General features: G+C 40.5%; 1 protein-coding gene across 3 annotated transcripts in view; it reads left to right on the top strand.

Moving 5' to 3' along the window:
• Nucleotides 1-12,041, top strand: part of ABCC8 (ATP binding cassette subfamily C member 8) — a 56,327-nt gene that overhangs the window by 11,407 nt on the left and 32,879 nt on the right. For all 3 annotated transcript variants that reach the window (XM_081202078.1, XM_081202077.1, XM_081202076.1), the window contains exons 7-13: nt 1,187-1,351; nt 1,975-2,130; nt 3,874-4,008; nt 4,672-4,834; nt 9,300-9,340; nt 10,936-11,081; nt 11,803-11,908. In XM_081202078.1, the coding sequence (XP_081058204.1) occupies nt 1,187-1,351; nt 1,975-2,130; nt 3,874-4,008; nt 4,672-4,834; nt 9,300-9,340; nt 10,936-11,081; nt 11,803-11,908 (912 nt within the window). The remainder of the gene's footprint in view (nt 1-1,186; nt 1,352-1,974; nt 2,131-3,873; nt 4,009-4,671; nt 4,835-9,299; nt 9,341-10,935; nt 11,082-11,802; nt 11,909-12,041) is intronic.

The raw sequence follows: 12,041 nt of genomic DNA, 5'->3' as shown, positions 1-12,041 counted from the left end.
ATTATTCTTGATAAGAGTATTGTAACACAAAACTAACACCACATCACATGCAGTCTCCTTAGCATCTCTCAAGGGCAGCTACTTAAGTCTTGACAAGTAAACCTCAAATGCTAAGCTTCTGTCACTGCCATTCACTCACTATGTTTAACATTGCTTTTCTACTGCTGAGGAACCAGCAAGTGATCATGTTATATTGCAAATCATCTATGAAGATCAAATGATCAAAAGAGCTGCTACATTTTTAACTGCCATGACAGGCTTAATTTTGAGAATATCTAAATTTCTTGCCTCCAGATTTAAAGCTTATGTTTTATGCTTCTGAAAGATACCACGTATCTTGTTAAGAAAAGCAAGCAGATAGATATCTTTGATAGGTTGTCTGGCTAAACCTGTGTTCAGGTTGCAAAGTTGCATAGTTCTGAATAGGCCAAGGGAGACTTCAGAGCTCCAGTACTTACAGTATTTACAGTACTGTGTTCTATAATGACTATTTATCACATGATGCCTTGCTGGATACATGTAGGGAGGGAGATATACTTTAAATTTTATTCTCTGTACTGCCCTGGTGACAGATGGTTCAAGGACTAGGAATGCCAAGAAGATCTCATAGCTATGATCAGATAGTCACCTTCTCAACACTCACATTTTGACTTTATTGAGGTGGCAACCCAGTATGGACAGTCCTTGGCTGGGGACTCATGTCAGGAGCTTCCAGAGGTTCTGATCTGGTGTGGGTCCCATATATGGTGAGCTACCAGACTGGAGGTTGCAACTCCTATAGCTATAGCTCCTATCCATACCAGCAAGCATGGCCAGTGGTGAAGGATGGTGGGGGTTGTAGTCCAAGAGCATCTGGAGAACCACCTAGGTCCTGGACTCCACCCACCCGGGCTGACCATTGAATCCTCCTGGACAGGAAAGAATACGAGGGCTTCTGGACATCATTATCTGTCTGAGCTTTGGGGTTCCCCAACACTGACCTGCCATTTGGTCTTCAATCTTGACTTTCTCTTTGGTTCTTCCTAGCATTGTCTCTCATTCAATAAAAGGATTGTCTGAATCGCTGGAATATTTTATTCGAGTCATTGTTGCAGTTTCAAATGTTTGAGAACTCTATTTATATAAAGAACTATACAAAAGCAAAATTAATTCTGAATTGCCTTCTTCTCTCCCCCCCCCCCAACAGACCAAAATACTTGGTGTTTACTTCATTTCATCCCAAGAATTCCTGGCCAATGCTTATGTATTGGCAGTCCTCCTTTTCTTTGCCCTTCTGTTGCAGAGAACTTTTCTCCAAGCATCGTACTATGTTGCCATTGAAACAGGAATTAACCTAAGAGGAGCAATACAGGTATTTCAGATAATCCAGAAACTTTTACCTAATGAGCTATACAATCACTTCTTTAACTTTTTGAGTAAAGGAGCATGTTTCTAACAAACGCCACCAATCAAAAGGGGAAAAAAGAAAGAAAACTTTAAACAACCTTGGGTAAAAAAAAATACATTTTTTTAAAAAAATAATAAACCTTATGAACTGTATCTGATTTGTGCATAAAATAGAATCATGCTTCAATTTAAATGTCATATAATCTATATCCCATAAAATCACCTTATCTCCAGGTATGCCAGGATTTTTCTGACATGCCAGGATGTTCGTCTTATTTCGCTTTGTTCTATAGTCTCCTGGTTATGTGACAATCTTTCATATCCTTGCTTTCTCCTACAGAAGCCTGCAGCTGTCTTATGGGTCCTCTGTGATTGATAGATGACATCTGACTTAATAAACATAGCTTGTGTTCCTATACTATAAAAATAAAACACCATTAACACCCTATATTTCAAATAAGCAACCATTATTTATTTGTAAGCTTAAAAGCCACTTATTCTACCACATGAAACATGTGTACACCAGTTCAAAAACATTTAAGTGGGAAATGGTTTATAAATTCTTAAATAAAAAATTTCTCATTCTAGACTAAAATTTACAATAAGATTATGCGGCTGTCAACTTCCAACATGTCTATGGGGGAAATGACTTCAGGTCAGATCTGTAACCTGGTTGCTATAGATACAAACCAGCTGATGTGGTTTTTCTTCCTGTGCCCTAACCTTTGGGCTATGCCAGTGCAGGTAAGGAAATTAAAGTCCATATAACTTTAGTCCATGTAAATGGAGATAAATTTGGTGTGTGAGAGTTATTACAGGGTATCAGTATGTGGCACAACAGAGTACTTGTGTAGGATATAGAGACTGGGATATAGAGACTCATGATATTCAAAATATTGTTGCTGGGGAAATGCACATCTATTTAAAAAAATTGTTGTTATTGAAAATAACCTGAGGAAAAAAACAAAGCTGTGGCTCCTTGTCATCAAATTGCAGAGTAATAATAATAGTAATAGTAACAGTAATAAGCCCTTGTACTGAGCTGAAGCAGAATTGCCTCTGCCTGGCTAAGGTGGCCTTCCACCAAAAGGGTGGGTGAAAGTGCCACCAGCAGGATCACTTCCAGCAGCAGCCAGCAGAAAGCCACCAAATGGGGCCTTCTAAAGAAAGAATGGGGAAGGGGTTGAGCCCGACTTGGAGCCATTGGCTCCTGAGCCAGTTTGGCTGCCATCGCATGAGAGCATTGGGTCCAGTCATGGCTCACGGATGGTCCTACCTCTGCTCTTCTTGCCCAACCACCATTGATAGCAGGACTGCAGATATGGCAGTGGCCACAGTGTTCTGAAAAACATCACCACTCAGTAGTTGGGGTTTGCATTGCCCTTTTAGTCTGAAAGAGGTAAAAATATGGTGGCTGCCTTAACCCTTGGATGTCAATAAGTGGCAGCTGCCTATTTTTATTCATTGCCTCTGCTACCTCACCAACGTCTGCTATATTTCAACTATTAATGTTGTTCCGGCTCCTAAACGATCGAAAACCTGAAGTGAGTGTTAGTTTTTGAACGTTCTTTTGGAAACTGGTTTCCGAACATTTCAGACGTTGAACGGACTTCCAGAATGGATTCCGTTCAACTTCTGAGGTACGACTGTACATGTATATGGACATACAATGGGACAGGTGTCAACTGGGACAGTTAAAATCTGAACTTCTTGTGGTTTTTGAGAACATGCAATCTAAAAATGCTTTTGTCTTTGGTGAATACAGTCAGGCCATTTGTCCAGCTAGCTCAGTATTGTCTACCCTGACTGGCAGATGCTCTCCAGAGTTTGAGACAGATGCTTCTCCCAGTCCCACCTGGAGATGCTGGGGACTGAATCTGAAATTTCGGCATACAAGGCAGATGCTCTACCGCTGAGCCAGACTACATGCTCTTAAGCATGCTTTCAAACAAATGTTTGCCACTTTTGTTTTGAAGGGAAGGTGGCTGTGCAGGGAGGAATAGTTTAGCTTCCCACTCACTATTCAGAAGCAAGCTGGATCTCTCAGCCTCAGGGTTCCATTTGAATGATAGATTGTTTTTGTTACTCCTATCCTAATGGGTAGCTGAATGAATGAAATCAGGAGATGCTGCCTGCTGCTACGACTGATATCTAGAGCAAATTTTAGATTTTAAAATCAACATCATTTGCTTCAGGGAATTTCAAACTCTTTTCCTAAATATCTCCACAACCTATAAAATCTTGTATATTGAGTGAATCATTTTGATTTTTAACAGTAGTTCACCCCCAAAAGTGTTGTTTGTAGTAATGTCTCAATGAAGATTTGGAGTTTATGAGACTTTTGAGTCAGATTTGGGACTAATGGATTGCTAAAATTCTATCCCTTAATACAGATTACATAATAGCATCCAACTCCTGGTTATTCTTTACTTTGTATTGGTTGGGAAATATAGTGTCCCTTCTTTTATTTTATTTTTGTTATCCCAGATTATTGTAGGAGTCATTCTACTCTACTACCTACTTGGAATCAGTGCCCTAATTGGAGCTGCAGTGATCATAGTGCTTGCACCTGTTCAGTACTTTGTAGCCACAAAACTTTCACAAGCTCAAAGAAGCACATTGGTAAGTCTTTTCAGGCGTGTCCTTTTAGGTTATGGGTATATATCCATGCAGATACACTATTGTAGGAACAATATGCTTTACGCAATATCAGCACAGAAAATTCTGCTTCAAGGTAAGTTCTGTCAACATTATTCCAGTCATCTTGTAACCTTATGCTGAAAGGCAGCATAAAAATCTTTAAAATTGTACACATAAATACTTCCATGTGCAAGGATAACCTCCCATCCAGAGATATCAAAGTGAAACTGAAGAGCAAGTAATGGGTTTTACTGGAAAGCAGAACACGCAAGTTCTATATTGTGTATAGAAGAAGAAGAAGAGTTTGGATTTGATATCCCGCCTTTCACTCCCCTTCAGGAGTCTCAAATTGGCTAACAATCTCCTTTCCCTTCCTCCCCCACAACAAACACTCTGTGAGGTGAGTGAGGCTGAGAGACTTCAAAGAAGTGTGACTGGCCCAAGGTCACCCAGCAGCTGCATGTGGAGGAGTGGAGACGCGAACCCGGTTCCCCAGATTACATGACTACCGCTCTTAACAACTACACCACACTGGCATGCAAGAACATCTGTAGTCAATTTGTATTAGCATAGTGTGTATCCTTAGATAAGTATTGCAGTGTTGCAATAATCCTCCTTAAATTAATGTTTGTGTCAATGGTTCAGGAATATTCCAATGAGAGGCTTAAGAAAACAAATGAAATGCTTCGAGGCATAAAACTCCTTAAGCTCTACGCCTGGGAACACATATTTCACAGCAGTGTGGAGGAAACCCGGCAAAAAGAAATGACTAGCCTCAGAGCTTTTGCTCTCTATACCTCCATATCAAGTAAGTATATTGCTTGACTTTGTCCCAGTATCAGTTTTTGTCTCAGTATAACTATGAGTGTACATGCCATTTAAAGGTGCTGCAGCTTTTAGAGTCTATTTCCAGTTCTAATATACCAACAGAACTGCCAGTAGCACAAATACATTTTATTGTGTTTGGAAAAGGTTTATGCAGTCCATTTAAGTATTGAACCTCCTGGCAACTGAATGCAGGAACTAGAGTCTGAACTAGAGTTTGGGTTTATCTATTCTTACCCTTCCTCCACTCTCTCCAGGCACAGCCCCTGAATTAAAGGTCCGTGTCCAAGCACCATATATATACCCTAGCCTCTGACTTTCCTATGCCCTTTGCAGTATAGTTAATACTTTCTGAGCAGTTGAGGTCAAAGAAGGAAAAATAAATCCATGTAGCTGACTCCCATGAGAAAAGGATAGTTGGTAAAGGTTCCTGGAATGTACTGCCCTTACATGTCTCTGCTTTTTGAAAAGCATTGCTTTAAAGTTTCAGCATATTGAAGTAGCACAAGTGTCATAAATTTATGACACTAAATCTTGATTCAAAATACTAATGGGGTTATTATTTTATGGGATTGTTTTTAATGAAGGCAGTATAGAAATGTTTGTAAGATATAACATGGGACCATAATGATAAATTAAAGATTTCACATATTATTTCTACCTCATTCTTTAAATGTCACAATTATGTGTCTGGACTCAGCTACATTAGTTTAAAGGGGGGGGGCATTTTAAATGCGTTATAACACTGTGACACCAGATGGTGCTGTAGACTTCTGTCTTTCGCCAACATGATTTCCCATTATGAGGTTTTCAACACATTTTCCTGAAACCTCTTTTTGGATGTGTCTAGATCCAGCCTCTGTGCCATATAACATGGGTGTATCTGAGACAGAAATGGTTGCCACAAATAGTATAGAGCTGCTCACTATGGCCTTGACGATTAAAGTCCTTTTCAGTTGATCCACTCAGTGCTAGGGCTCATCCAGACTTCCTTTTGTGCTACGTTTCTAGGCACATGCCCAGGCTTTAAAGCTCCAGGGTTTAGTTTGGTTTTGTTGTCCTAGTCCTTTCGCCAGGAAAACCCATGTTTTAATGCTGAATCAGAGCAAAGGGCAATCCGATTTTCTATGGATTGCCATTGGCTCCGATTCAGTGATAAAATGCCAGTTGTCCGGGGAAACTGCCAGGACAAAACAAAAAACTGTTTGGACACAGAATTTTAAAGCTCAGACATGTGCCTAGAAAGTCTGGTGCAAAAGGAGGTCTGGATGAGCCCCCAGTGAGTATGTTTGGCTGTGAACAGAAGCACAGCAGTAGGCCATGCCCATTGACATATGCATCTTCCTTTTAAGGTAGGAACAGAGGCCACCCTCATACAAACTGTATGTGCGTATGGTTCTCTCTGTGTTTGGGGCCTGATCACAGCCTTAAGTTATGAACAAAATTTATACAGTGGTACCTTGGTTTCCAAACGGCTTAGTTGTCGAACAAATCAGCTCCCGAACACCGCAAACCCAGAAGTAAATGTTCTGGTTCGTAAGCGTTTTTCGGAAGTTGAACATCTGACACGGTTTCCACAGTTTCTGCTTGAGTGCAGGAAATTCCTGCAGCCAATTGGAAGACACGCCTTGGTATTCGAATGGTTTCAGGACTCGAACGGATTAAGTTCGAGAACCAAGGTACCACTGTACTCATATGGCAGGTTTGAGCATGAAGTCACTGGCCTCATTATTTTTTAGCTATAAGCACATTTCCTCCAGCCTTAGTCCAGCAGCATCTCACTTAGGTGGAACCTGCATACATATAAAAACCATTATGAGAGTGCTTTTTTAAAAACACATTGAATTTTCCATAATGCTCACCATTGCCATCCAGTGTCACATTGTATATTGCACTTAAAACACACACAAAATGTTTTAGTAGCAGCTTAGTTGCAGCTTTAGTTTAGTCAGTATCTGAAGAAGTGTGCATGCACACGAAAGCTCATACCAAGAACAAACTTAGTTGGTCTCTAAGGTGCTACTGGACAACTTTTTTATTTTTATATATATTTTTAGTTGCAGCTGTATAGCTGAGTCACTAGTCAGTGTCACTTGCTTATTTAAATCAGGACTGTCACTGAAGGAAAAACTGGTTTCATACCAGTTCAGAATTTGATACTGTAAGGGAGACAGAAATAGTTGTTTTCCCCCCACTTAACAAGGTATAAATAGAGTGATAGACGTAAATTGTGTTTCATTTACAATCCATAATTTATAGTGGTTTTGCATTTGTGTTTTGCATTTGCCAGTGAAACCAAGTCTGGAAGAATCTCAAGTTCTTAAAGAAATAATGTGAAAACGAGGAGACAAACATTTAATAGTACAGTAATTGATTTGCATTTCCTGGCAAGCCTCTGAGGGCCAATTTAAATGCCTGCGGCTGGTGGCTGAAACTCTCTTCCCTGATGCAATATTTAAATGTCTGCCCACATATGCCTGTCCTGAAAAGTATATGCATGCCAGGAGGAGCTTCCTTTGGAACCATGCTACCATGTAAATACACACACACCCAACAAGAATTTGGACCAGTTCACACGAGGGCACATAAAGTTTACTCTTACCATATAGATTGCCCCAAACCATACACAATAAATAATGTTTAAATGACAGTACAAATTAAGCAATTATTCAGAGCCCCCACCCTTACCATCCACATGGGCATATGGTGCCAGCTTTCAATATGAGTGCTTGGCAGCTCTGAACTGATGGCAAGCTGATCTGAGAGGCTGACACCATGCTCTGATTTATGTGCAGTTAGTCCTATATGCATGTCTATTCAGATGTTCAATTGGCTTATTTCCAAGTAAGTGTGAACAGTGATGTGGAAACTCCAATTTTATGGATGATGATCATGTAAAATAATACATAATCAAATCAAAGGACATTGAGATTCATGTTTATATTATTACTGAAGACTGAAGGATTGTATTGCTGATGATGATCTCTCATTCTGCACAATCTGCAGCTAATTTCACTCAATTTTGAAACATTTCCTGTTTATATTTAGCTGCTGCAACAAGATTACAGAATGAACCAAGAAGTCAAACAAAACGCCAGAAATGCATTGTGTTGTTGAGATACATTGAGTAATTAGACATGGTTACTGCTTGCTCAAATTAGTAAGAAGTTTGGGCAATGCTTATGAAGGAATAATTAGTCACACTACAGGAGATAATTTTTGTTAATGACAAATTTAAAAGTGAACCCAAGGCAAAAAAGCATTTGTTCCATTCCCCAGCCATCTGGGGATAATAACCTCTAAACACTACAGTGATTTGACTAGGCACAGCAGGAAAGCCATTGTGTTCTGGGTACACAGACGGTCAGGTCAATGTTTCCAGGAAATGACTACTTTTTATTTTATTGCCATTTTTCATTTGTATTATTACATGCCCCCCCAATCTCTGCTGAGTGGTAGCAAAATTCCAGGAGGTACCAGGCACTCGCCCTGTATTGAGTTTCCATTGTGGAATCAAGGCACTGTGGAGCTAATGTCTGGTTTAGTTTACACATATTTACAGTCACTTTAACAGGGTGGTTTGACTTCAGCCCCAGAGGTGCACTCCATTGTCTCTTGAGGCAGATGGATGCCAGCAAAAACACCTGGAACCTTCAGTGGAGGGGGTGAAGAGCACTACATGCCAGGAGTGTCCCTCATTGCTTCTCTCATAGCTTCAGTGAGCTTGGATCCAAAGTTATGGCCCCCAGCCTCCTCCCTATTTCCTCCTCCTTGTTCCTATAAAACCTTGCCAAAAAAAACCCATCTGTGTAAAGCAGGGGTACCCAAACTTTTTTCAAAGAGGGCCAGATTTGATGATGAAGTGAACATGCGTGAGGGCCGACCAAAGTTGTTGAGTCTTTTTTAGGATTGACGTTGCTGAGCTTTTTTAAAAAAAAATTACCCCCGGATTAAGTTGACCAGCGGACCGGATTAGGCCCCCGAAATGGACTTTGGACATGCCTGGTGTAAAGGGACAGCTTTTTCTGTGTGGCCGCATCACACCCACATTGCCCTGACAACCTCCGCCTTGTTTACCTGCAGGGTCTTTTGTCTTGTAGATGGATTAATGACAGGGCCATCATCTCCCTTTGTCCCTCTGTCTGACAGAAAAACAAGCTCAGCTTTTCAGCTCTGATTAAACCCCAGCATCCAAGAATCTAGGAGGGGGGGACCTGACACCCAGGGATCTGGGGATCCCCCACTAACTCAAAACACTATAATGACAGTTCCAGTATATCCTAACTAAAAGGGCAGCATCCAAACAAGACAGGATGAAACCTAGGCAGATAAAAAGAAAAAGAAAACCAGAAAGAACTGTTATAGATACAAAAGTGAAGTGCATGTAGAGATGTATGAAGCCTAAGTATATTGAAATAATCGGTAAAATATATTTGTTTTACTTGCAGTTTTCATGAATGCAGCAATACCTATTGCAGCTGTTCTTATAGTAAGTATTTTACTGTTAAAAATGTAGATATATTTTAACATTTAGAGAAGAGTGTAGCTACAAAGCCCTCTGTCGGTTACAAATGCATTATTCCTTCTCTAGTTCATTTTAAATTACTCTACTAATAAAATATTAACTTTATGTACTGCTATCTTGTCCTTCAACAGATGCATTTGAAAACTGAAATAGATGTGACACAAAATGATGTTTAATTACAGAAAGCATGAAGAGTTAAATCACAATGGAGAGCAATTTGTTATTTGGGAACTCTCTCTCTCTCTGTGTGTGTGTGTGTGTGTGTGTGTGTGTGTGTGTGTGTGTGTGTGTGTAAAGTGTTGTACCTTATCTTAATTTACGTATGAATAGATTTTTCTTGAATGTCCGTAATATCACTTTACTGATATTTAGATCTTACTGCTGTTTAGATCTTCGGTGGCCTGTTTAGATCTTAAATATGGACATCACTCCAATGATACATTTTGCAGCATGTATCACTGTTCTCTCAAAATCCTCCTGTGCTTGTATATTTAAGTCTAGAATGTCCTGTCCTCTTACTATGTAAGCTGACAGAGTGATGATGGCTGAGTACACACAGACCAGTTACCACATTATTTCAAAAGCTCTAGATTACAGGCATTCCCAACCTTCGGCCCTCCAGATGTTTTGGACTACAATTCCCATCATCCCTGACCACTGGTCCTGTTAGCTAGGGATCATGGGAATTGTAGGCCAAAACATCTGGAGGGCTGCAGGTTGGGGATGCCTCCTCTAGAAAGTAATCTCCATACAAGATGTGTATCTCCCCTGTAATTGATTCTATTCTACAACACACAGGCCTTACAGAACCTAAGAAATGGATTCAGGTCATTCCCACTGACACTTTCCTTTAGATGGCACCATTTTGATGCATGCAGGAGCCAATCCAGTAAGGGAATCCAATTGGAGACTTTTGTTACCATGCATAGATTGTACTAGGGCAACCACAAACATCCTTCGATATTACTCTTGTCTAAGTTCTGCTCCTCCTGCCAACCTAGCAGTTCAAAAGCACGTCAAAGTGCAAGTAGATAAATAGGTACCGCTCCGGCGGGAAGGTAAATGGCGTTTCCGTGTGCTGCTCTGGTTTTGCCAGAAGCGGCTTAGTCATGCTGGCCACATGACCCGGAAGCTGTATGCCGGCTCCCTCAGCCAATAAATTGAGATGAGCGGCGCAACCCCAGAGTCGGCCACAACTGGACCTAATGGTCAGGGGTCCCTTTATCTTTACCTTTAAGTTCTGCTCCAAGATGCATCTTTGAGAGTAACTTTATACTGCTCTGGACTTTCAGATGGACATAATGCTATTTCTTCAATATGCATTCTTTTCTTCTTTACTTGTTTTTATAATGGGGAAAGCTCTTATATAATTGTTGTATTTATAGCTGATATTTAAATGTATATTAAGTCTGCCTGACAGATTTTGCAGTGCTTAGCTGCATAATGTCTCCTCCTGATCATTAGGGCTTTTGAAGTGCAGCTAAATATTTTCACTGCATTTGTACCTTTAATATAAGAGGTGGCTGAAATAATTTGTTTTGCTGTCTTTTCTTTTAAAGACATTTGTGGTCCATGCCCACCTGTTTGAAAATGCTGACTTTTCTCCCTCGGTGGCCTTTGCTTCACTCTCCCTCTTTCACATCCTTGTCACACCACTGTTCCTGCTCTCCAGTGTGGTTAGATCCACAGTCAAAGCTCTTGTAAGGTAGGGTTTCCGGAGTGCCTCTGTCTTACATATGAAGCTTCTTACTGCAGTGTTTAAGAGCTTGTGGTATCCATCCAATGCTTTTGCACTCTAATTAGACACATTGATTTTCAAGGCCATCCCATAGTAAGTTTCCCCACCCCATATGCAGCCACTATAGCCACTATGTTCTTGCATTCCCAGCTCATGCAATAAATTATACAGAATTATATGCTTTGAGGTGCAGGGGGAGAATCAATGTGAGGACACCTTTGACAAAAGTAGTATCACCACAAGATGATGATGATGATGATGATGATGATGTAAAGTTTAAGTCATTAGACCTTGATCCCACTGATTGTACTTACAGTTTTATTACAGCTTTGTGCACAGTTATAGGATTTCTTCTGAGAATAATATCTATACAGTAGAACCTTGGTTCTTGAACTTAATCCATCCTGGAAGTCCATTCGAGTCCTGGAACATTCGAAAACCAAGGTGCGGCTTCTGATTGGCACAGGCGGCCCAGAAACAATAGCTGACAGCCACATTGGACATTCGGCATTCGAAAACCGGAACACTTCCGCGTTTTCACATTTTGGGAGCCAATTTGTTCATCACCTAAGCTGTTCGAGAACCAAGGTTCCACTGTACCGTGGGAATTCTGAAATGCACACTGTCACTGTAACTGGCACAATGTAGAAGTATTCCTCAATTTACTACCTTTCCCCTCTTTTTGTAGCGTTCAAAAGTTAAGTGAATTTCTCTCAAGTGAAGAAATAGGGGAGGAACATGACAAATGTGCAGAGCCAAGATGCAAGGACAACCACAGCAAATACCAGGCAGTTGTAAGTGCTAATACTGGATTGCGTGCCAAATGTTTACCTCCTGTTCTTTAATCCTTGTGAACCACCCCAATAACTTTGTCAGTTCCCTTGTAATTAATTAATAGCTACGTTGGCAAAATCTTAAAGCTAGCTA

Source organism: Podarcis bocagei, assembly GCF_964188305.1.
Source record: "Podarcis bocagei genome assembly, chromosome: 1".
NCBI lineage: Eukaryota > Metazoa > Chordata > Lepidosauria > Squamata > Lacertidae > Podarcis > Podarcis bocagei.
The sequence above is the reverse complement of the archived record's forward strand: the minus strand, read 5'-3'. Positions and strand labels throughout refer to the sequence as shown.